This window comes from Corvus hawaiiensis, chromosome 5, assembly GCF_020740725.1.
Source record: "Corvus hawaiiensis isolate bCorHaw1 chromosome 5, bCorHaw1.pri.cur, whole genome shotgun sequence".
NCBI lineage: Eukaryota > Metazoa > Chordata > Aves > Passeriformes > Corvidae > Corvus > Corvus hawaiiensis.
In genome coordinates this window covers 30,823,339-30,847,750 of record NC_063217.1, presented here as the reverse complement: position 1 = coordinate 30,847,750, position 24,412 = coordinate 30,823,339, and the positions used below count along the sequence as shown (strand labels likewise).

The following is a 24,412-nucleotide window of genomic DNA, read 5'->3' as shown; positions in this document are numbered from 1 at the left end:
CGCCGCCGGCGGGGCCGCGTCAGCGCCGCGCGCCCGCGACCCGAGGGGAGGAGGGGCGGGGCGGAGGGAGCGGCGGCGCGGCCGGCGATTGGCCAGGCGGGAGAGGGGAAAGGCCGCGGCGCGCGGCGATGATGTAATGGCTTTGTGCGCGCGGCGGCGGCGCCGGGGGCAGCAGTGCTTCCTGCGGCTCGCGGGGGCCGCGCGGGGCCTCCCAGACCCGCCGCGGCCCGGCCGGAGCGCGAGGGGTGAGCGGGGGCGGGGCCGCGGCGCCGCGGGGAGCGGGCGGGGGCACCGGCACGGAGCCCTGCGGAACCCCCGGGCTCTGCAGCTCCTCCGGGCGCTCCCGGGGCCTTTTACGCGCGCGGGGACGCGGCCGATCGTGTGTCGGTCTCCGCGCGCCGCTCGCTGGTTTAGCGCGGCCCTTGGGAGCTGGAGGAGCTGCTCCCGCCTCGGGAGGCCGGCGGCGGTGCCCCTGGGTTTGGCGTACCGCTGGTTTGCCGCTTCGTTCCCTGCTGCACGCAGCCCAGGGATCCGCAGGAACGCGCCCTTCCGAGCCGCGGGGCAGGAGCGCCTGGGGACCCGGGTGTCTCCGGTATCTGTGTCACTCGTGCGCCTCGCCGGCGTGCCGCCCTTGTGCGAGAAACAGTCGCTAACGAAACTGTAGGGTTTTAGTTTCTGGTGGTAATCTGAGCTCATGGAGCCGGAATTCTTGTGGTTTTCGTGGCTATGTTGCCCTGCTTTTATGAAATCTACAAGGATAAAACGTGGTTGTGGTGCTTAAACCTTTTTTTTCAGATACTCGAAGAGTAAAAACTTAAACTTTCATGCTTTTCTTTCTTTCTCTCTTAGGCTAAAAAAATAAACAGCTGAAGTCCTCTTTATGAAACCGATCCTTAGTCAAGTGTAACTTTTGATGTATGGTCTCTAAAGCCCCCCACTATGCCAGCAGCTACCGTAGACCATAGCCAAAGAATCTGTGAAGTTTGGGCTTGTAACTTGGATGAAGAGATGAAGAAAATTCGTCAAGTTATACGGAAGTATAACTATGTAGCTATGGTAAGTGGATGCTTGATGTCTGTCTAGCAAATTACTGCAAAAATCGTGACTTCAGCTGAAGTCAGTGAACTTGTTCGTCCTTTTAGATTGAAAGCATAAGGAAGTCTTAATGATGAATTAACGCTGTATGAACATCTGGATCCTAATCTTTTTTACCTTTTTAAAAGTTGAGTTTACACACAGTACTCTTCAGCTATGAAGTGGTTAGATAATATGTTTTATTGCAGAGGAGTAGTGTAAATCTAAATGGTTGTCATGTGTTCAAGTTATAATTCTGCTCTTGCAGGACACAGAATTTCCAGGAGTAGTTGCAAGGCCTATTGGAGAATTCAGAAGCAACGCAGACTATCAGTACCAACTCTTACGCTGCAATGTCGACTTGCTAAAAATAATTCAGCTAGGACTGACGTTTATGAATGAGCAAGGCGAATACCCTCCAGGAACTTCAACTTGGCAATTTAATTTTAAATTTAACTTGACGTAAGTGTTCAATTTCTGTGCTGCTAAACATATGTTTCTGGTCTACTGAAAATGTTTAAATACAATAGCAACTTTGTTATCTATCTGATGGGAATATTGGAATACCATAAATACTCACATAAGGAAAACTTTTATTGGCCAAATATGCTTTCTTTTCTCATTTCTGTGTAGTCTGTCTTGCTGTTGGTAATTTGGTCAAAAATGCTAAGCAGTTTTTAAAAAAAATTGTGAAAGGCATTTGTACTTAGTGCAAGAGTCAGCTCTGTGTTTTCATGTTTGGGGTTTGAGTGTGCTTGAGCCTTAACAGTTTAACTCTTCCTAGTTGTTATAGAAATTACATATTGTTTCTTTACATATTTTAGATGGAAAATACCAACACTTGAAGAAAAAAAAAAGTAAAGTTACCAAAGTGATTAAAAAAGTATGTCAAACGTTATAATTCTGGATTATTTTGTCTCCAGTGTTGGTTAAAAAGCAAGCTGATTTTGACTATATTGGAATAATACCATGAACTTTATTTCATAATGTGATTTTTATCAGTGATAAAACTTTTTAACCATAAACCTCACTTTTTTAGGGGGATTAAACACTTACCTGGTCTCTAATTATATCTTTAGCTGCTGGTTGACAAAGTTACTAGTATCTTGATTTTAATTTTTTTTCCCCTGAAGTAACCATAATTGGTCTGATAGATTTTCATATGTTGAGTATTGAATATCAGGGCAAACACTTCTCACACACATAAGTGTGTTCAAGCCTTGGGGTTTTTGGCAGTTGTGTTACAAGTTGATAACTGGACAACTTTATATGCATGAGTTGAAACCACAGCCTACAAAGGAGGTTTAGAGAACAGACCTTTGTTTTTTCTGCAGATAAAATGACTCGTTTTCAGAGTAGTTGGGGTTGTTAAGAGGAAAACTGCTGCTGCCTCTCTGTGCTCTTTTAAACAAGTAGTGCTGTGGATTGTCACAAAACAGATTGGTCTGAGCAATGACATGCTCTGTCTAGTCTTGTGTGAATTGTCTCTTGAAAGAAAAGTAAGTGCAGATTTAATGTTTTGGTATCTCTGATCTTACCTGGCCATATGAATGCTGAGTGGAAGTTACCCATTTTCTTAAATAGAAGAATATATTAATCCTACTAATTAAGGGAGAAAGAGGAGTGAATTAATAACTTCCAAACTGTGATCTATGAAGAAGAGCCTGTGCTACACTTTATTTATTTTCTGAGCTTCAAAGGTCTACTTAATATCAAACAACTTAAATCAAAAGTAGTTTTCCGTCCATTTGTGCCAGATGCTGTAGAGATAAGGCAGCTTAGTAAGGCAAGATACAGGTAATCACCAAATTACCTTGTTACTAGTTGATGGATGGGGCAGGGGTGATTATAGAGAAATATAAGCTTGGTAAGTATTGTGTGAAAAATGAATATATATTTATTTTTTTTACATGGATGGACAACTTACTTATTTTTGTCTGTTTCTAAATATCCTTTTGGGAAGTGGCACTGTGCCAAGGGTTCTCCTCCTAAAGCAAAACAGCTGTTGGTTGTTCCTAGAAGGTAAATTTTTGTGTGTGTGGTTCCAGCCAGGTCTTGTTTTTAGGGTGCTTTTGAAGAGCATAAATATTTCTCTAATCACACTATGCACCTGATTAGTGCAGAGCAGCAACTAGAATGAAACCCCCTTTTTGTTAAATGGTGTGTTAGTTTTGGATGGGTTCTTTATGGAGATAGACAGGTGTTGAGAAGCTGATGCCTCAAAGCTGGAGAAGTAATGAGCAGCTGTGTGGGGAGGGAGGGGAAAAAGATATAACACATCTTGAGGATGTATCTCTATGTTCTAAAGAATGATGACTTGCTATTAGGAGTAGGGAATATAGGTCTATGAATGTAATAGTCAAGTTTGATATATTGGTTGTCTTGTCTGGGTTTTTTTATGTTTGTTTGTTTTTTGTTTTGATTATTTTTATTAAAATTTAAAACTGTACACTGAAGAGACTTTGTGGAGTAGCATGTTGTGGATAGCAAAATGAATGTCATTTTCTAAGTAGATTTATGCTTGAATTGTTTTATTTTTCTTTATTTAACCATTCTGTGTTTTTGTAATGATGATACAGATGAAACTTTAGGGGGATGATAAACTCCAAAACATGAATTTCAGCAGGAAATCCTTAAGACATCACAAAAAAAAAAAGTTGGTGTTAAAGGGAATAAATACAGAGGAAGGAGGGGATCAAACAAATCATAGAGAAATTTTTATTTCATCCTGTTAAATTTGAGGTCCAAAATAGGTTTTTAAAGTTGAAACAGGTTGTTTAGAAAGAAAAAGTTAGGTTACCTGAATTCTAAGGATTGACTAGATGCAGGAAGTACTCCATTTCTAATTTTATTGAGAAAGAAATTTTGATGAACATATGTCTAAACATTTATGTAAGCTGAAATCACAAAAAGCTTTTGGGAAATGTTATCCACAGGACTAACTCAGTACTGGGATCTGGAGTGTGTTGTTCATAGTTCTGTAATGTAATGTGTTAGTGCTTCAGCTGTTACATTTGATTTGTCACAATTCATTTAATTAATACAGATATTTTACCCAATAAGTTCCATAGATCCACTTTAGTCTGTAGGTTGCAAAAGAGTGGTTATAGGTAACTGGAAGGAGGAGGAGGAACTAATTTTTTAATGAAGGTGGTAAGAAGGGAGGTGTTTGGAATGGTGAAATGATAATGAAAGTTTTAAAAAAAAACTTTGAAAAATGGTTGGTTTTGTAATTAACCTGGAACAAAGTCAAATTGCTCCTGCTCTGTGCTAATGAAGTCTGTGGAACGAATAACAAAAAAGAAATGTTACCTCATTGAAGCTTGTAGATCTTGGAAATTTACTTTTCCTCTCTGTTTTTAGAGAAGATATGTATGCTCAGGACTCTATTGAACTGTTGACGACATCTGGTATCCAGTTTAAAAAGCATGAAGAAGAAGGAATTGAGACACAATACTTTGCAGAACTGCTTATGACATCAGGAGTTGTATTGTGTGAAGGAGTCAAGTGGCTTTCCTTTCATAGGTAAATTCTGCATGTTAAGTATTTGAGGTTTCAACCTCGGATTGGTGATTGAATTCTAGAGCTTGGATTTCACTTGTCCTGAGTTTAAGTGCTGTGTATGTAGCCTGTATCTTCGTCGGTAAGACTTAAAAAGTATTTCTGCTGTAATACCTCTAACACCATTTTTTTATTGGAAGAATAGAGGGGACAGGGGTTTTTACTGGTGTTTTTAGCTTTGGTGTTTACACAGTGACCAGAAAACTAAAGCTGAAAAACACGAAACTGTTAAGCCAGCAGGTGGCACTGTACACGTGCAAGTAGTAACAGAAACAATGCTAAAAGCAAACTATTCCTAAGCAATCCTTGAGGAGATATTGTTTGTTTCATGGAAGAGAATTATCAGTGAAGAGTTTTTTAATGCACTTTTAAATTTGTTGTAAATCTCCTGCTAATCTGGGCAGATGAAAATTACTCAGCTTGGAAGAAGATCCCTGATAAGCCTTATGCATATATTTTACTGCTTATTCCATCAATGGAATCAATCTCTCAAGTAGAAATAAGAAATGTGAGTGCTAAATCTCTATGAATCTGCCATGATATGAGTGTTAATACGATTTGAGTGTTAATACGATTTAACACTTTAAAACATATGCAGTAGTCATTGTTTAGCCAACTTATATGCCAGAATTTTTGCAAGCAACAGTGGCTTTAAAGGCTTATTGCTATGTAGTGCCCTTGACTTGATGTCTTAAATGCTGGCTTCTAAGGAAGTCAGCAAGGTAAAGCGAATAAACAAGGCTGTAAGCAAACTAGTGTCAGCTAGAACACGCTTATCTTTTATGTTGTGTTGGTGGGTGGTATGTAAATAATGAAATTATAAAAAAAATTCTTCATCTGTAAGTATTAGTAGTTGGAGAAGACAAAGTCACATGGAATTAGAGAAGTATTTATGCAATAAATGATCAGAAAAATAAGAATTGTTTTGGCAAGGAGTGTGTAGCAGTAAGTAGAAGGGTGCATATAAAGTTGTTGCAGAAATCATGGTTTTGATTTGCCTTGTAGAAGGAAGTGTTAGCCTGAGTTTCCAAAGGAGAGAGGTTTAAAAGAAAAGGCAGTAAACAAAGAAGGATCCTCTGAGCACAGTTGTCACTTCCATCTTCCACTTACAGCTGTTTCAACTCACAATACGACTCTAATCCTACTCTTGCTATCTTGCTTCTACAGTAACGCCTTGGGGAAGAATACTGTAACAAGAATGCCATAAACTGGGTCAAAATAACTACAAAAGCCAAATTAGTAAAATAAGGTTTTTTCAGCTTCTTAAACACAGTATTAGGGCTCTTATGTGTATATTTGTGATTTACACTTGACTGCAGTAATATAACTTGGGTGGCTCAAGAGGAGGGGAAGCAGGTTATACATGTAACTGGTGCCTCAGCAGAGAATGCCATGTCGAAACAGCTTCAGCCTCAAACTGGTGTTTTTCCAATATTGCCTGATGACTAAGCACCCAGTATAAGGTATACCTGAGCAATTTCTACACTAGGAATTCTTTTTAGAGCGTAATTATATTTAGTGTGTGTGATTCCTGACTAATAGGCTGGTCGAAGTGTAGTGCAAGCCATGTGCAGTAATGCCATTTTTCGCTGGTGCGACTTATGAAGGGTTTTTGAAATGGCTTTATTGATAGAAGTCCAGTTTCATCTGTGCTAAAATGAGTTTCTGCTGTGGATTTCACTGAAAGTGTCTTTAGAAATCCTCTTAGGACAGCTGTTCAGCAAATGTTCATCAAACACAATTGTGTTTAAAAGCTTCTGTGCTTTTCCAGACCTTGTTGATATTATACTGAGCACAAAACCCTGGAGTAAGTGGGTTAAGTTCTGAGGAAACCAAAATTGCACAAAGCTATAGAAGAGTATGGGTCATATAAAATGTGCCACAAAGAATAGTGAGCAGCTGTTTCTAAATACATCTTTGATTGTGATTATGTTCTGTCAGTGGGAACTTAAGCAGCAGGGCAGTCAGTTGAAAATTTGTTCCATTTAGGCTCTCCACGCAGTAGGTCTTTGACTACTGATGAAGTTGGGCTTGGTAGTTGCTGACTCTGCTATTGCCTCTGTTTCCTTAAAATGCTTAAATTACTACTAACTCTTACAATTTGAGTCCCATAGTAAGTGGGCAGAAGGAATTACTCCTTTCTCAGAGTGTGATGTTATGGTTTGGTTTTCATTTTCCAGTCTTTGATTTCCTTGAACTTTTATGCAGTTTATTTCTAAGCTCTTCACTTCTCAAATAGTTCTCTTTGTGTGCTTTTTATCTCCGCATTTGATGTAGCTGCCTTGGCATCCTGACATGTTGGCAAATCTGTGTGGACCTGCAGTCCTGTCAGATAGGAGATAGGAGTGAAGAAATATTTTTACTGTCACCAGTTCTTGTGTATTGCAACTTCATAGACAACTTCATCAAATCTTGTGTGTGTGCATGTTAAAATGCATTTGAGTCAATGAGAGAGGAGGGGGAAGCCCTGAATTTATGATTTGTATCACAGTTAAAAGAGCTGTGAGTGCTTGTCACTCTAGCAGGGTAGGAAGGAACAGCTCAAATGCTGATTTTGTGGATGTTCAACTGACTGCTCTGCTGAAGCTTTGAATGTCCACTTGTGTGCAGCCTCCTTTGTCTTACCTATGGAGGGTCCGTGAAAACATGCTTTTTTGAAAACAAAAACCCAGATGTTTCTGGGATGCTGGAAAATTCCAAGCTAATGTGTTTCAATAATCATTTGTGTCTAACTGATTTTAGTAAGATTTAATCTGTTGGCTCTTTTCTGTTAGCGTTATAAAATGAACTAAAGCTTTCTCAGCTCTTGCAAGTTTTCATTTATTTCAGGGGCTTGGTGCTTGTGTAGAATTCATTGTTAATTGGCTATCTGAATTGTTTCTTGATAGTAAGGGAAAGAAATAGAGGCATGTTTCATCTTTACTCTTGTCTTGTTGCCTAGAGCTGTCCATATTCAGTGAAAAAACAAAACGAATGTCTGTAAGAGTGCTTGTGTTGTATAGCTCCACAGATTGTGTCTCACTTTGCTGAGCAATTTCAGATGATTATATTAGAAATGGTGCAAGTTTTTTAAGGCAAGGAAGCCTATGTGCTTCAGGGTATAAACCAACCACTAATCACTGTTAGAGGATTAGAATAAAACTTCTTTAATTAGCAGGTAATTACATAATTGCTCACCATGGACTTTCTTAGCCTTCTCTTAGCACTCAGCAGTGGCCACTCAAAATTTGTTTTACTATCTTAGTCTTGAATTGGAGTGACAGGTTTTATGTCTGTAACCTTGGATCTGCTACAATCTCCAAGTGAAAAAAGTATGTAATTCTCAATCAAAATTTCTATTTCTAATCACCTGCTCCCTCTCAATATGAATAGTAAAGGCATGTTGGCTTTTCTTTTCTTGAAGTACTTCCTTCTTTAAAGAGATTAGTTTCTTCTTTAAAGAAAAAACATTTTTTTTGAAGACAAGTCAAAAAACCTTTTTTTTGAAGAGGAGTAGTACAAATATGGTGTTTTTCACTTTAAAAGTTTTGATATGTCTGTTACATTTGAACCTTCAGGATGATCAGTGTTGGGAATTCAGTGAGTTAATAAACTCTAGAGGAGTAAGTCTCCTTAATCCTGAACAGTGATTTTTTGCATCTTTTTGAACAGCCTTTTTTGCTAATGTGGCTTTTTCTTTTCTTCTTCTATAGAGGGCTTTATGCTGATGCAGACTTTCCCACCACTTCCTTCCCCCTTCAAATGATCTAATAAAATTCGACTTCCAAGCTACTGTTTTGCCAAGTTTGCTACAGTTTTTACTTTGTAAGAGTCAACTTGAAATCTTTCTTCATATTTGGCTCCTTTGCTCCCTGGCCAGTGGCTGTTGCTGTGGAGATTGGAGGGTGGCCAGCTCAGCTTCAAAGCGCCAGATGCAGTGCAGCATTTGTTCAACATGAAATTTCTGCTTAGAGCACTGGAAACCCCCATGGGAGATCTGTAATAGTCTATAGCTATTGTATATCTTGTATTAATGGACTTGTAGAAAACAGTCCATTTACTCCCAATATGTTCCAGGTTTTTCTACCCTCTGTCTAGAAATTAATATTATAAAGATGGCAGAGATAACCTTATTGTATACAAAAGGTTCAAAAAGTAAACTTATTTGCATTGAGTGTGCAAGTTGAAGCCTTGAGCCTACATCAGAAGTCACTGCTCTTCTTCATGGATTCTAAATATCTGCAGGAGCAGTGGTATAGTGCTCTTAACTGATTTGTCTTTTCTATTGCTTATCTCACAATTAAAGATCCTGGTCAGTATTTACCAAATAGCAAAATCCTTGGTTTTGAGCCTGATCCTTGTGTAATCGAGAATGAACACAAAGTCTTAAACTGGAAATTTGGAGTGTGTAGTGGCCACCTGCTCACTTGAATCATCTCTCAGCTCTATGCTAAGGTTCCTTAAATAGAAGAACTGATGGAGCCTTCAGTAGAGGCAGCCTTGCTGTGTGTTTTCATCTTCTTTGTTAGTACAGGCATTTTTTAAATTGTATGTCAGTAAAATCTAGGAACTGATTTGATTCAATGAAAACTTAATAACATGGAAGGGAAAGTATCACTCCTCTGTTTAGTGCATATGTGCATGAGCAGTGCTGCAAGTACAAGGGATCAGAACAGATGAGATTCATGGTGAAGTCACAAATAATCTGGTTTGTAATCACTGCCATCCTAGGGAAAAGCATAACTAGTCATCACTGCTTTTTGTTTTGGTGTTCAGTCCTGCTTTAATACCTGACATCTGTCTTTCCTGTACTTAACCTTCTTGTTTCCTCTCATAACTCTTTGTAAAAGTACGCTGTTTCCCTCATTCTTATTTCCTCTTCATTCAATTGAGCTATGGAGGAGGAAGCCTTTCCAAACTCTTCTCTCTACCATGTACCCACTATAATACCTCAGTTTCTTCTAACAAATGAGTACTGCTCAATTATCTTGCTGCCTCCTGCAGACTTACATGAACACACAAAAATTTTTCCAGCTTACTCTCTCATGGCCTCCAGAAAGAGTAATAGTCTACAAGCTATTAAAGTTTTTAGTTGTCTCTGTGCTGATTTAATTGGAAAAGTTGAAAGACACATCCTCTTCTTTGTTGCTGAGGGTTAAACTTTCCTCCAGGCATAAACATGCATTGGCTCTAGAAACTCATTAATCTTTTGGATTTCAGGAACTGTAGAAGTCTCTCTCTTTCTCAGTTTGTAGTGAGAAGCTCCAGTCTATGTGAAAGAAACCAGCTTAGGAGTCTTTCTGGTGGAAGTTCTTGTTATCAGATGAAGACTCGGCAGCCCTGCCTTATTTCGAGTTTTAGAGAAACTCCTGTAGGATCTTTTTGCGTCTTCACTTGGCCTCATTCAGACTAAATTAATATGTTTTCTCTGGAGTCTGCAATGGGGCCATTTCCATTGAAGTTTAGTTTTTTTCATAAAAGCTGGTCTTAATGGCACTGAATTCAAGCAGAATATCCTGTCAATGTGCAATGAAGTTTTGATATTGGAAGTGAGAAGGATGCTTCTAAATTACTTGCTTATATTGTTTTTGTTATTAATTTGCAGCGGATATGACTTTGGCTATCTAATCAAAATCCTGACAAACTCCAATTTACCTGAGGAAGAGCTGGACTTCTTTGAGATACTGCGGTTGTTTTTCCCTGTCATCTATGATGTAAAATATCTCATGAAGAGTTGCAAAAATCTGAAGGTAAGTAATCTGTTAATGGTTTGGAACAAATTTGGAGACAGAGGACCTCATGCTTATAAATACTTTCTCTATTTTTATTGTCTGGTTTTGCTTTGATGGTACATATTAAGCATTGCTGTCTCAAGCTTTACATATTTAATATTAAAGGCAGTTAGAAGCAGGCAGGACAACAAACCAATTTTTATAATTCCTTACCAGTTAAAAATATCATGTTGGAACTGTATTTACATTACTTTAATGATAGATGATAAACCCATGTTTGGAATTAATTCTTCATTTCCTTAGCCATGAGAATTGATGGGTCTCATATACTCTTATTTCCTCATTGTGCAGTCCACTAAAGGACTTCAGATACCTAGGCAAAGGTATTTGCAAGGAGATGATGTGTAAGTGTCTTGGGAAGAGAAATGAAGTGAAGAATGTTTCAGATGGCCCCATAAGCAAAGATAAACAACAGCATATGTTCAGGGACAACATGTGACTTCTAGGAAAAAAAAAAGAAATAGAAACCAGTGTCTCATGTCAGGCCAGTGGGGCTGCTAATTGGCTTACTCTTTTAGGCATAAAGTTTGGATACCTTATTGGACTGGAAAATGAGTGGGAACTGGAGCTAAGTGTATGAAGGGGGAGACAGCAAGCGAAAGAAATATACTAAAGGCAGTGTTAACAGCTTTACTTGCCAAAGAGCTGTTAATAGTGTGGACTGCTGCTGGAGTGAGGTGCATCACTCACCTGAGGCAATTGATGATTTGTTGGTTTTATGGAAAGTAATTTAACTCTAGGCTTTCTTAATGAAAACCTGCAGGAAGAAGAGAACACTCACCTTAGTAAAACCAAATCCTAACTAAGGAATGGCTTTCCACTTCATCGTGCTGAACTACTGATCTGTGTGCTGTTATTAGTCCTCTGTTTTTTTCTGAGATGAACTAGCAGAGTGTGTCACTTTGAGTAGTAGCCTACTTTTGTGGGAAGTAAATCGTGTGAATCCTTTGTTAATCAAATTATTGTTGAAAATGTAGATGACCCTTCCAATTAGTAAGAAAAGTGTACTTATTTGTGTTCATATACAGTTGTTATTGGTATAATCATCTGGGCAATTGGCTGTGTATTAGAGGACATCTTAAAAACACTTCTTCTCCACAGAGGCCAGGAGCAAAAATTAAATGCTCCTAAACTTTAGGAAGCTTAAATTGGGGGTGGGGGAGCCCTTCTCAAAATGTCCTCACTTTCTCCCTCCCAGTGAAGCGAAGTAGAGCATCTGGTGCCTATCTGGTGACACAACGCAAGAACAGAATGTATGTTCCAAATTGAGTGACATAGAAAAGGTGACAAATTGATGTTCCATGTCACCATCCAGAGGTGACATTCCCAGTGGACTTGGGAAAGAGGGTATTGTAGTTTCTGACATAATTAAGGCATAGTTGTGTGTAACCTGAATTGTTTAGAGACACTAAGATTTTTTTGGAAGACAAGAAGAACCTTCACAGGTCTTATTTTGGCAAACCATAAGAACAAGGGTGATTTTTTTTTTTTTTTCAGAGCTGAATATGTAGGTCAGCTTTCCTGCAGTAAATTTTGATCCACTCACCTAACCTGCAGACTGATAGTGACAACAGGGGAAGGGAAATGGACTATCTTACCCCTCCATACTTACCAGTGATGAAATTATGGTGGACTTGAACTGTACTGAGAGAAGCTGCCTGAAACAAATTACTAAACATTCAGTGTTGTAACTCTAAAAATGCATATGCTGTCTCCTAATGTGTGTCACTTTCAATCTTTATTAAATTGCAGTGAACTGAACAGCTGTGCAGGTGTCTTTTATTGACTTGTCTAAGTTATTTTTTGTATGATAGTCACTGATCTGCTGTAGGTCCACCACTCTCTGCCCCTACACACCCAAGAAAGATTCTTGGCATTGGAAAGAGAAATAGGCTTCAGAATTGGAAATCTGTTTGATGCCTTTTTTGTGGAGTTAAGTACTCTGTGAATGTGCAGTATGTTATTATGACTTTACTGGTATGCAGACTGAGAGTTGAGATATTAATGTACTATAGGTTAAACTCTTGCTTATTGTCTAAAAGTCTTTTTATGTAGAAAATTCTAAACCTTTTGATAGTAGTGGCAATCCTAAGTAATGTAGATTGGTAGACCTTGTTGGAAACTTGATTTTAATTTTAATTTGTACAGAACAATAAGCTCTGGGACTGCCGTGAAGTGAGAGTTTGAAGTAGATTTGCTGTTGACCGTGGCTGTGTGATTCTGTAAATTATTCTGTGGCCTTTTTCTTGGAAGGTTGATACTCTGAAAATTTGGAAAGAATTCATCCTTCTCCAAGAGAGAAGCATACCTATCTGGAGTGCAAAAGGCTTACCTGAAAGAGAATCTCAATAACCTATTTTTTTTCTTTTCTGTCCAGCCAGGACAGGGTGAGTTTTTGCAGTAGCCAGGATGGGGCATAGCTAGGACATGGAGGTCCTTCTGTGACATCTCACATCATTTTCTGGGTATGGGGGTAGCGCTGGCTTCTGGGTTAGGGTAGTGTGGTAGAGGGAGTGATCAGGTATTGTCAGGGGTTTCTGTGGGTGAGCAATAATGTTTATTTTCTTGCACACTCTATCATTAGTATTGTTGCTATTTCTGTTTGTTTTCTTATCTCGCCGCTGTTTTCCAGTAAATTGTTCATATCTCAACCCATGATCTTCCCTTTTTGTGCCTCCAGTTCTTCTCTCCAGTCTGCCACAGGAGAGGGGCAGGGAGAGGGGGGGAGTAAGTGAGTGGCACAGTGTAGTTTGAAGTGGTTTCAGTGGGAACACTAAATTCAAGAATACCATTCCTAAACCATGACAGCCTTACTTGGCACCCAGTGTGGGGCATGAAGGGTTGAGATCTGACCAGAGAAGGTTGGAAACAAATTTCATCTGAGCTTTAGGTCTATTGGATTCAGAACCAATGGCTGCAATGTTGCTTGGTCTGTTTGTGTGAGTGTGCTACCTAACCCTGTATATGTTTCTATATATGTACTATGTGCCCGTCAGGGTGCTCTTTTTCAGATCAAGATTGCTTTGTTGATGTATTGTGGGTTATTAGTTTATGACATGATAACATCAAGGGCAATGATGTTATGTTGGGATGTGTATTCAGTGCTATTCTCCTACCCTTACCTTGGGTGCTACCTCTGGGAGTCCATTACTAATTTTATCTAGTCTGAGAGGAGGACAGGAGAGGATAGCTTTCCCCAGCTTTTCACTACCTTTTTTTCCTTCAGGCCTGTTAGAATAACTTTTGAGAATTTGGAATTTCCTTTGGATGTTAAGGAAAACATGCTCTTGTTTTTATGTCAGCTATGTCTCTTCAGTGTGGTCTAAACCATGTACTGACCATGTCTATTTAGGACACCATGTCTATTTAGGACAGAGATTTCTGGGAAGGTCAACCAGAGATCTGTCCTGAGGGAGGATAGTCATGAGTAGCATGGAATGTGGAATAAAACGGGCCATTTTTTGGGAAAATTCTCTCCTCCAGTGGTTTGAGAGTATCACTACAGGACCCTGATAAAGTGACAGAATATTTGCAAGAAGAATGCCATGGCAACTCCATAAAGAATCAACTTGTTCAAGTGTGCTGGCCCCTGGCTACTCTTTACTGGACATAGTTCAATGCTAGACAGAACCCGTAGGGGAGGAGGAGGAAAGCAGATCAACAGGCACTGTGACCACTCAAACTTCAGCTGAACTAGAAGAACAATTTGTGCTGGTAACAGTCACACCTACACAGAAAAAGAAATTCAGGACCAAATCAGTTTGCATAGTGAGGGATAAATAGGAAGTCAAACACTCACAACAGGAGGAAGAGGCAGGGCCAGAGATAATCACTCAATTCTTATCCCTGGGTGAGCTAAGTGAAAAGATTTCAGCCGCCAGTCATGAAAGTTCCTGGTGAGCTGGCTGCTCTGACGCTGGAATATCATGGCCCATGATATGGAACTAGATGGTAGTGAAGCCAAGCAACTGGTCTCCCTATCCTGGTGGGGATTTGGGAAGAGGACAGAAGCTCTCAGCATCTGGAGGAGACTTCTGTCAAGTGTGAGAGAAAGGTATTCTCTCATGGATGATCTAGTGGTGTGCCCAAGCAGGTGCAATGGCATGGAGAAAGATATCCAGTACCTGAGAGAATTAGTTGTGCTGGAGGTGATCTGTAAGGATTCAAATAAGGAGTCCCCTGTAGATCCAGATAAGGTCCATTGTACACAATCCATGTGGCAGAAGTTTGTACGGAGCACTCCATTGTCATTCGCCAACTCATTGGCATTGATGTCAATGAAAGAAGGAGAAAAAGCAGTGCTTCAGGTGACTATCTGCCGCCAGTAATATGAAGATCATCTCTTTTCCCCCTTACCAACCTGCTCCTTGGCTGTGGAAAGACAGATTCAAAAGACTTGAGCAAACTGGAGAGATGTCCCATGCCCCACCAGTATGGACCAGAGTATCTGCTATTGGGAGCAAGTGCCCGCCTGCTCAAGAGAGAGGGGTACGCATCACAAGGTAACCTGTGGTTTTACCTGTGTGACCACGGAGAGGACATGAGGAAGTGGGATGAAAAACCCACCTCTGCCCTAGCAGCATGGGTACATGAGTTGAGAGGAAGAACAGCCACCACAGGAAATTCTTCGAGGATAAATGCTGCTCCAGTTTCCAGTGGGCAAGTCCTCAGAATAGAAGGGCTGATGTTAGTTCTGATCCTCTCAAAGAGACCTCCAGTTCATATTGACAAGTAACCCACATGTACTATGACCACAACCAGTGAGGTGGAGGAAAGAGACAACTGGATCTATTGGACTGTGTGGATCCGATAGCCTGGTGCATCAGACTCAGGAGATTATATAAGGCTTTAGTTGATGCCAGCACCAAATATACCCTGATGGCATCAAGATAGTAAGGGCAGAATCCGTTTCTATTTCTGGGGTAACAGGTGGATCCCAACAGCTGACTGTACTGGAAGCTGAAGTGAGCCTGACTGGGAGTGGTGGTGACAAAAATGCCCCATTGTGACTGGCCCAGATGCTCTGTGCATCCTTGGCATAGATTACCTCAGGACCCAGAAGGGCATTGTTGGGCTTTTGGGATAGCAGCTGTGGAGACAGAGGAAATTAAACAGCTGAATACCTTGCCTAGTTTCTCAGAGGACCCTTCTGCTTTGGGACTGCTGAGGGTCAAAAAACAACAGGTACCAATCACAAAGTGATGCACAGCAGTGCACCGTCAACAATTCTGCACTGACCGGGACTCCGTGACCTCCATCCATGAGATAATTCGTGAACTGGAGAGCCAAGGAGTGGTCAGCACGACTCGCTCACCCTTTAATAATCCTGTATGGCCTATTGAGAGTGGACTATCATGGCCTGAATAAAGTCACATCGCCACTAAGTGCCACTGTGCCGGATATGCTGAAACTTCAGTATGAACTGGAGTCGAAGGCAGCAAAGTGATACCACCATCGATATTGCTAATGCATTTTTTCCCATTCCTTTGGCAGCAGAGTGCAGGCCAGAGTTTGCTTTCACCTGGAGAAGCATCCAGTACACCTGGGTCTAACTGGCCCAGGAGTGGAAACAAAGCCCCCCACCATTTGTCATGGACTGATCCAGACTGCACTGGAAAAGGGCAAGGCTCCAAGAACACTTGCAGTACATTGATGACATCGTTGTATGGGGAAACATGGTAGAGGGGGTTTTTGATAAAGGGGAGAAAATAAACCAGATCGTTTTGAAGGCTGGTTTTGCCATAAAGCAAAGTCAGGTCAAGGGATCTGCCCAGGAAATTCAGTTTTTAGGAGGAAAATGGCGAGATGGATGTCATTAGATTCCAGTGGGTATGGTCAACAACATAGCAGGTAGATCCCCACCAACCAGCAAGAAAGAAACACAGGCTTTCCTAGGTGCTGTGGGTTTTTGGTGAATGCATATTTCAGATTACCGTCAGATTGTAAATCCTCTGTATCAAGTGACCCAGGAGAAGAATGATTTCAAGTTGGGTCCTGAACAACAACAAGCTTTTGAACAAATTAAATGGGAGATTGTTCATCCAGTAGCCCTTAGGCCAGTCCGGTGTTTCACACCGGACAAGGTATGAAATACGTGCTTTACACCGCAGCTGGGGAGAATGGTCCTCCCTGGAGCCTCTGGCAGAAGGGACCTGGAGAAACTTGAGGCTGACCTCTGGGTTCTGGGGTTGGGGATACCAAGGATTGGAGGCCTGCTACACCCCAATTGAAAAAGAAATCCTGGTATCTTACGGAGGCGTTTGAGCTGCCGCAGAAGTGATTGGCACCAAAGCGCAGCTCCTTTTGGCACCCCAGCTACCAGTGCTGGTCTGGATGTTCAAAGGGAAAGTCCCTTCCACGCATCATGCGACTGGTATCACGTGCAGTAAGCGGATTGCGCTGATTTCAAAAATAGCCTCATAGACACCTGGGCCAGAGAGCGTGGTATGGAGTAGGTGTATCATATTTCCTATCATGCACCAGCCTCTGGGAAGATTAAATGGTACAGTGGACTGTTAAAAACATTGAAAGCAATGGGTGGTGGAACCTTCTAACAGTGGACTCTACATTAAGCAGAGGCCACCTGGTTAGTTAACACCCAAAGTTCCACCAGTTGAGCTGGCCTTGCCCAATCAAAACCTCCACATACCACAGAAGGGGATAAATCTCCATTGTGCATATGAGCAACATGTTAGGGAGGACAGTTTGGATTAGTCCTGCCTCAAGCAAAGGCAAACCCATCCATGAGATTGTTTTTACTCAAGGACCTGGGTGCACATTCCCCACAGAGGGATGGGGAAATGTGATATGTACCTCAAAGGGATTTGATTTTTGGGTAAGAACAGTTTGTAATGTTGCATTGTATAATATTGGTTGCTGAATGCCACTGCCACTGTATGCCATAACTGCTGTGGCCAGTGAGTACGGAGTGGTCCAGATGCAAACTGCATCAGAAGCTCAGAAGCAGTGTAATGAGCTGACAGCACACCAGCCCTCCTACCCTGGAAGGCATCTAGGATAGATAAAACCCACAATAATGGACTAAATTAACAGGCGTCTCAGAGGGAAGGCCATTGACTATGGAAATTACACCTGTGCTTGTGTGCATGTATATGTGTATATAGTTGGAAGTTATAAGATTTGAACATGACATAGATAATATAGAACACGGGATGGATAATGTCCTGGTTCCAGCCAGGACAGGGTGAATTTTTGTAGTAGCCAGGATGGGGCATGGCTAGGACCTGGAGATGCTTCTGTGACACCTCACATCATTTTCTGGGTATGGGGGAAGGGCTGGCTTCCAGGTCAGGGTAGTGAGGTGGAGGGAGTGATCAGGTATTGTTGGGTGTTTTTCTGCTGCTCAAGACAGACTAAAACTAGCTATAGCAGTACTAGGTTTTCATGTTAGTTTGTAGGTGTTATTTGGGAATGTTATTATTGAAGCTTCTATCTTTTTAAACAAAAACCTGGACCCAAATCTGTTGCTCTAAGATTCACAGGAATTTTCATAATGTATGATCTGATTTTCAGTTTGGACTCCTTTATAGCTCTATGAATTTTAATTTTGACTGTTATGCTTTTGCCTCTTATTGCTTCCCTTCCTGTACTTGAAACAGGTTAAGAGTGCAAGGGAAGGTGAACTCTAGGCATACTTTATTTAAAAGCATTGCTTCTGTGCAACATTTTTGCCTTGCAAAGCTTATGGCTGCACTAAGGATTCTATCTTTTTTTTTTTTTCTTTTTAATCTTTCTAGATCTTTAAGAATGTGCATGTGCTTTAGTCTTGCTAGTAGCTTTATAGCTTAATGAATTAAAAAAGGCATTTTTTTACTATCATGTGCTCACAGCATTAAAAGATTGTGGTTACAGTATTACATGTCTGTCCTTCTCCTGATCAGTGTTACCTATGTAAAACCAAACCAAATTCTGACAGCTTTGCTCTCACATGTAGAAGCAATTACTATTTTGGAGAGGACACTAAAGTGATGTTTATTTAGTCACTTTGCAGTTAAGGGGATAGTTTTTCACATAAGTTTATTGAGAAGAAAATTTCTTTCAAAACTGGAGAAATTTACCTTTTAGAGAAGATGGATTTGCAGCTTTGGTGTGTTCTCTACAGGTTCATAGTCTGTCCTTTTAAAGCATTGTGTCAACAGTAATCTTGAAGGGATTGTTAAGTAATGACATCTGGTTACTGGAAAAGCTGGAACATAAGGAGTACTAGTTTTGTTGGTTGCAGATACTGCTTTATTTAGTCAATACTGACACAGAATATTGATACTGTTTGATACCAAAGGTTTGATTCTCCCGGTATGCATTTATCTAGTATAATGACTGTTTCAACTACTGTGCAGATACTAAAATATGCCTGTATAGCCTGTGTAAAAGACTTTCCCAAATATAGCTGTTTAGTTTTCTAATTTAAATTTTTTCAGCATTCAACAAAAATGTTTTCTTTTTCAGGGTGGATTACAAGAAGTGGCTGAGCAGTTAGAGCTGGAAAGGATAGGACCACAGCATCAGGCAGGATCCGATTCTTTACTCACAGGAATGGCCTTTTTCAAAATGAGAGAAGTAAGTGAATATACTGTTTTTATTTCCATGATAGTAATGTGCTGTGATAGTCTCATGGAATTCTGGTAAGTCTGTGGTATTTTAAGGAGGTCTCTGAGGGGTCTCAGGGGTCAATCTTTTCTTCACAAAAATGAGACCATCTGTATTTTCCCCCAAGTAAGTGTGAACCAGCCTTACTGATTCCCTGCTTTGCTGCTTTGAGTGAGTATTTCTTCCCAATTCCAGCCTAGGCCTGACTTTTGGATTTTTTTGTGAAGTTTTGGGGTGTTTTTTTCTTCACCTGTTTTGCAGAGTGCCTTTTTTTAGGTGGCTGCTGCAGTGAGTTAAGAACTGCTGAAGCCAGACTCTTTTCTGGGCGACTGTACTCAAGCCAATGGTTTTTTTTGGGTTTTTTTGAGCTTCTGCTCAGTGTAATATCTAGCTGGTATGTACTGCTGCTTGTGGCAGGCTGGGAGGTGGAGAAGGAGTGTTAACTAACCACTTCTAGCTAAACTTTCAGGCTAGAGGTATATGAAATAATGACTTACAGGCTGCTTTGGAGATTTTACATGCATTTCTTTTTCCTCACCATTGAGTGAAACACAGTTTAACTAAGGTTCTAAAAGATTATATACTGGTCAGTTAATTCAAAGTTTACAGCAAGGACAGTCAGGTCTTACAAGTTTCACATTTCCTTGCTACTTGTCTGCATACAACAGGAAAATATTAGGATATTTTGCATTAGCAGAACAATCAAATGTCAAACAGGCCTTTTCTGGAAAGCAGTTGCACTGAACAAACACTAGTGCATCAGAACGTGGCATTCTTCCAGCCATTCAGTGTCATTTACCATGTCAAAATAGATGACAATATCAAACCTTATCTTTTAATCATGGTAAGTACTATCTGCTGAAGTCCACCTTCTGGAATCCAGCCTTTTGTATGAAGGAGCAAATGGCCACAAGATTGTGACAAATATTAGTGACACAGCAGGTGAATAATAAAGAATGATGGTTTAAGCTGGTTTGCTCATCCTAACACTCTGTTCTGCCTCTGCTGGAACTGTTACAGTTGTCAAGCAGGTCATGGGCTACAGATGCAATAAAAAGGATTACGATTCTGGTATGGCCCAAACCCAGACAGCTACCTGCTGTCTGCCCTGTATTGTTAAACTTTCACTCTTGAATTTGAAGCAAAATCCAAAGCAAAGAAAGGGAATCATATGATAATCATGCTTAAGATACAGCCTTTCGAGCTAGTTTTCTAGAGTAAAGGTTCAATCAAACCTATGATAATTTTTTTTTAATGAGATGCAGTTTGTGTTAAGTGGCAAACTGGTTGAATTTATTTAATAAAAGCTTTTACCAGAAGTAGAAATCACTGAGGGTTTTTCAGTGCAACACACTTGCGTAATTAAGTCAACAGACATGGACTGATAATGATTTTTTTTTTCCTCAGTACTTATAAATACTCTGCAAATACAGCACTTCTAAATAAGAACACAGTAGTAAGCAGAGAGAAATACATTTAATGTAGATTTTTAAAGCCTTTTCAGCAGAATTCAGTGTTTAAAAATATATTTCTGAGTAAAAAGACTTTATGGTGCTTTTAGAGGTGCAGCATCTTGTTACTAATTGCTGTGAAGGAGATGGAACTTGGTTGCTGGGTCTTGGAGTGCCAGCCAAGAAAGTTACTGATCCTCTTCTTTCCATCAGGAATACTTAAATAACAATACTACAGGAGTAGAGTTGTTGTTTTGGGCTTTTCCTACCTGTTTTATTTCATTAAGAATTGCTGGGGACTGTAAAACTTTTAATTAAAGTCTCTGATTCTTAGAGTACAGAACTTTCCATCCTGACTGTGCTGCTAAAAGCAAAGCTTGAAGGGAGAAGTTCTGAGCTGTGTGGTATATACAGGCTTCCATGTTTAGATGGTGTATTGCACCCATTCTGTTCCTGCAGACTTCTGCTTGTCTTAGATTTCTGATATTGGTGATGACTCAGAATGTGGACTACTGGGGTGTCCAGGATTGCTGTGAAGGTTTTAGGGTAAACAATGTTCATGTGCGTGTGTCTTCTTATTTTTGGAAGACAATTTGTCATTTTGTGCTTGAAAACCTAAGTCTGAAAGGCTGAGTATCAGAATATCATAGTGTTTGTCTTCCACTGAAAGGTTCCATTTGCAATTTAGACTTGTAATGTGTAAATGCAGTCTTGGTACAAAATTTTGCTGTTCCTCATTAAATGACATCCTGCTCTGTGAGGAGCTGAAAATGCACCTTTCTGCATTTCTCTAAACTCAGTAATGGGTTTTATGGTCATCTTCCCCACCCCCAAACCTATATAATATAAATCAGGACATATCTCTATTTCAAGACAGAGTATGGTGAAAACTTCACACTGAGGAGAGGTAAGGGAACGGGCACTGATGATGGAAGCTAAGCATATGCCTGTTGTAAGAAGCACCACAGAAATCAGGTGGAGAAATACATTTGTTGTACTTGCATATGAGTGATGACTAATAATACAAAATTGTGAAAACATTGCATTTGGCCATTTAATTGGGAGAGGTGCACAGGAAGACTAATTGTATTTTTTGACAGTTTTAAATAATTGTGTCAAATAGCACATTGGGATAATGTGTTGAGATTAAGTGTGTTATTATACTAATTATATCATTTTTTGCACCTTGGGATTTGATATCTTATTTTAAAAGAAAGTAATTTTAAAGCCTTTCTAAAGTTCTGTTGAAACCAAACCTTTTCTTTTGCAATAATTCATGTCTCTCTTTTAACTTTTTAGATGTTCTTCGAAGATCACATTGACGATGCCAAATACTGTGGCCACTTATACGGTCTTGGTTCGGGGTCATCTTATGTACAAAATGGCACAGGAAACGCTTATGAAGAAGAAGCCAACAAACAGTCATGACATAAAATGAAAGGCCGTCTTTTTGACCTCCACATGCTTGTATATAGGTTTTATCTCTGGTTGAACCCCTTGGACAATTAAGGCTTCCCCCCCCCCCCCCCCCCCTTTCTCAGCACACTTTCTTTTCTGCCTTTCTATGTACTAAACTTGACTGTTCCTATCACAGGTTTTGATCTTAATATTGATACGTAAAATTTTCTGGGTTACATTTTGGCCTCTTAACAAGCCTGTTTGTAAAGAAGCATGTATAGGATCAGTGTGGCAGAGAGAAGGGGAAAGTTGAATCATGAGTATTCTGGTAAACCTACCTACATTGTTATTCCAGTTGTCTTTCCCATCCCTTCTCTAAATTAATTGGCTCTGATTATAACTAACTTCCCCCTTTATGTCTGTTCCTTCCAGTATGCAGGCGTTTTAGCTATTCAAGATTGTGGACCATCAAATTTGCACTTTAGAGAGCGACTCTGACTCAGATCCTCTGTTTTATTTGAAGTTTGTTTTGGTTTTTTCTTTTGCCCTCAGCTAGAAAACAATCACCTGCCAAGTTCAGCAGCTTCAAGCTGTATTTCCTTGGTATCTCAACCCACACAACGGGACTTATTTGCTGCATAATCTCCATTTATTCAAGCAAAACAAACTACTGAAATCATAGTAATTGCTCTTACTTTACTAGTGCTCGGTCATCTTCCAACACATCCTGCACATGTCAACTGCTGGTTGGCCTGCTGCTTTAAAACCGCTCTGTGATGGGGGAAAGAGGCTTGAAAAAACAGCTTTACACCCTTCAGGAAAAGAACAGCTATGAGTTTAGCCTTTTTGCCATTAAGCTGAGAGTTGAAGGATATTGGAAAAGTGGGAGTCTTGTAATGGCACACTTCCCTTGATTAACCTCGTGGCTTTTATTCTAGTAATGTACACCTCAGATATTTTTTATGGAAGTCATATTTATTATGTACTTGATTTCATGATTTTTGTAAGTCAGTTTAGTTGAAGATAAACCCCAAAGATCTGAAAAAATAGTATTTAATTGAATTATTGAATTTGAAGGACAATTAAATCATGCTTTTTTGTAGTTGTTACAAAGACAGATGTTACAGATATTTGTTGTAAGACAACAAAATATAAATAACTTACAGCTAATAAAGTTACCTGAGGAGTGTAATGCTAGTTTATTTTTGAGTATATCTTACAATATATTTTAGATATATTGTTTTAAAGGACCCTAAAGTATGTTCTTAACTCTGCATAGCATATATACAGAGCAGTTGTGCAGGAAGGATTTTTGGTATTGAATAGCTAAATACTAGCCTGAAATGATGGAATGCGTGACATTGTGTGTCTGTGCGTGTGCGCGCGTACGTGTGTTTGACACGGAAATCAATGGCAGGAAAATCTCCAAATGTTCACCAATTACTCTGTTTTATCTTGTACTTAAAAGCAAAAAATCAAACACCTTTTTCTCATTGAATTATGATGATGTAACTGGGTGGTCCTTTTTAAACAAGCAATTTGCATAACAGAGGGTATTTGTTTTTAAAGCTTTTGTAAATAAAGGCCTAAGAAATGTTTTCTTACATAACAACAGACTGGTGGTTTTGTTGCAAAATTTTTCCTGGAATGTGATTATTTAGTCAGTTCAGCTCTGTTTTCTTAGGCATGATAGTTCTCTTCTACATGCTTATAAAGGGATCTAACTTGCTGCTCCCTGACTGATTCCACATTCAGAGCAGAATTGTGTTCATGTGTTTCCAGTCATTTAATTCTTACTGTCCTGAATTGCAAGAGTGGTGATTGCAATTTACTTCTGAGGCATCCTAATCCCATTAGTAATTTTATATCATTATGCATTAGATGATGGTGACTTGTTTTAACTTCAGTTGTCTTTAGCTTTAAGGTAGTGATAGTGAAAGCAGGATGAATTCTTACTGTGGCCTCCAGGGAAAGTCTGCATACACATGTAATACACACAAGAACCCCTGAAGTTTGATGCATTTGCTTTAAAGTAGTAGCTTTGCCTAAAGCATGTGGATGCAGCAATCTCGTTAACTTGAGCAGAATGACTCTTCGAAGGACTTTAATGGGTTTTCGTTTTGAAGTAACTTTTTAATCGAGGATCAAAGGAAGTTTTTAGAGCCTTCTGAATGTGTGCCTACAGTAAAAGTTCCAGTGCCGATGGGGATGTGCTTTTGAAGTGACTGCTGAACATCCCGTATACTGTGCTGTGTTTTTCTTTTCTTTGCTTCCTGTCAAATCATAGAATGGTTTGGGTTGGAAGGAACCTTAAAGATCATCTAGCTCCAACCCCCCTGCCATGGACAGGGACACCTTCCCACTAGACCAGTTTGTTCCTCTAGACCAGTATTTGACTTCAAAGAATTCTACTCTTTTCTTCCAGTGACAAAAGCTTTTCTCAAAAGCCACTGGTCAGCATGAAACAGATTATGCTTTATTCTGTGAGAGAACTCTTGGTCTGATCACTGTGGTATGTTGAGAGTTGATTGCAGCTTGGGAGACATCTGT

General features: G+C 40.0%; 1 protein-coding gene across 1 annotated transcript; it reads left to right on the top strand.

The window, feature by feature from the left end:
- The first annotated feature begins 143 nt into the window (after positions 1–143).
- On the top strand, positions 144–23,471 carry CNOT7 (CCR4-NOT transcription complex subunit 7). The gene is made up of 7 exons (XM_048303090.1): positions 144–245; positions 850–1,056; positions 1,343–1,536; positions 4,438–4,599; positions 10,220–10,364; positions 18,873–18,983; positions 21,764–23,471. The coding sequence occupies exons 2-7, from the start codon at positions 940–942 to the stop codon at positions 21,890–21,892; spliced, it is 858 nt and encodes a 285-aa protein (XP_048159047.1). The 5' UTR covers positions 144–245; positions 850–939; the 3' UTR covers positions 21,893–23,471.
- Positions 23,472–24,412: the final 941 nt, after the last annotated feature.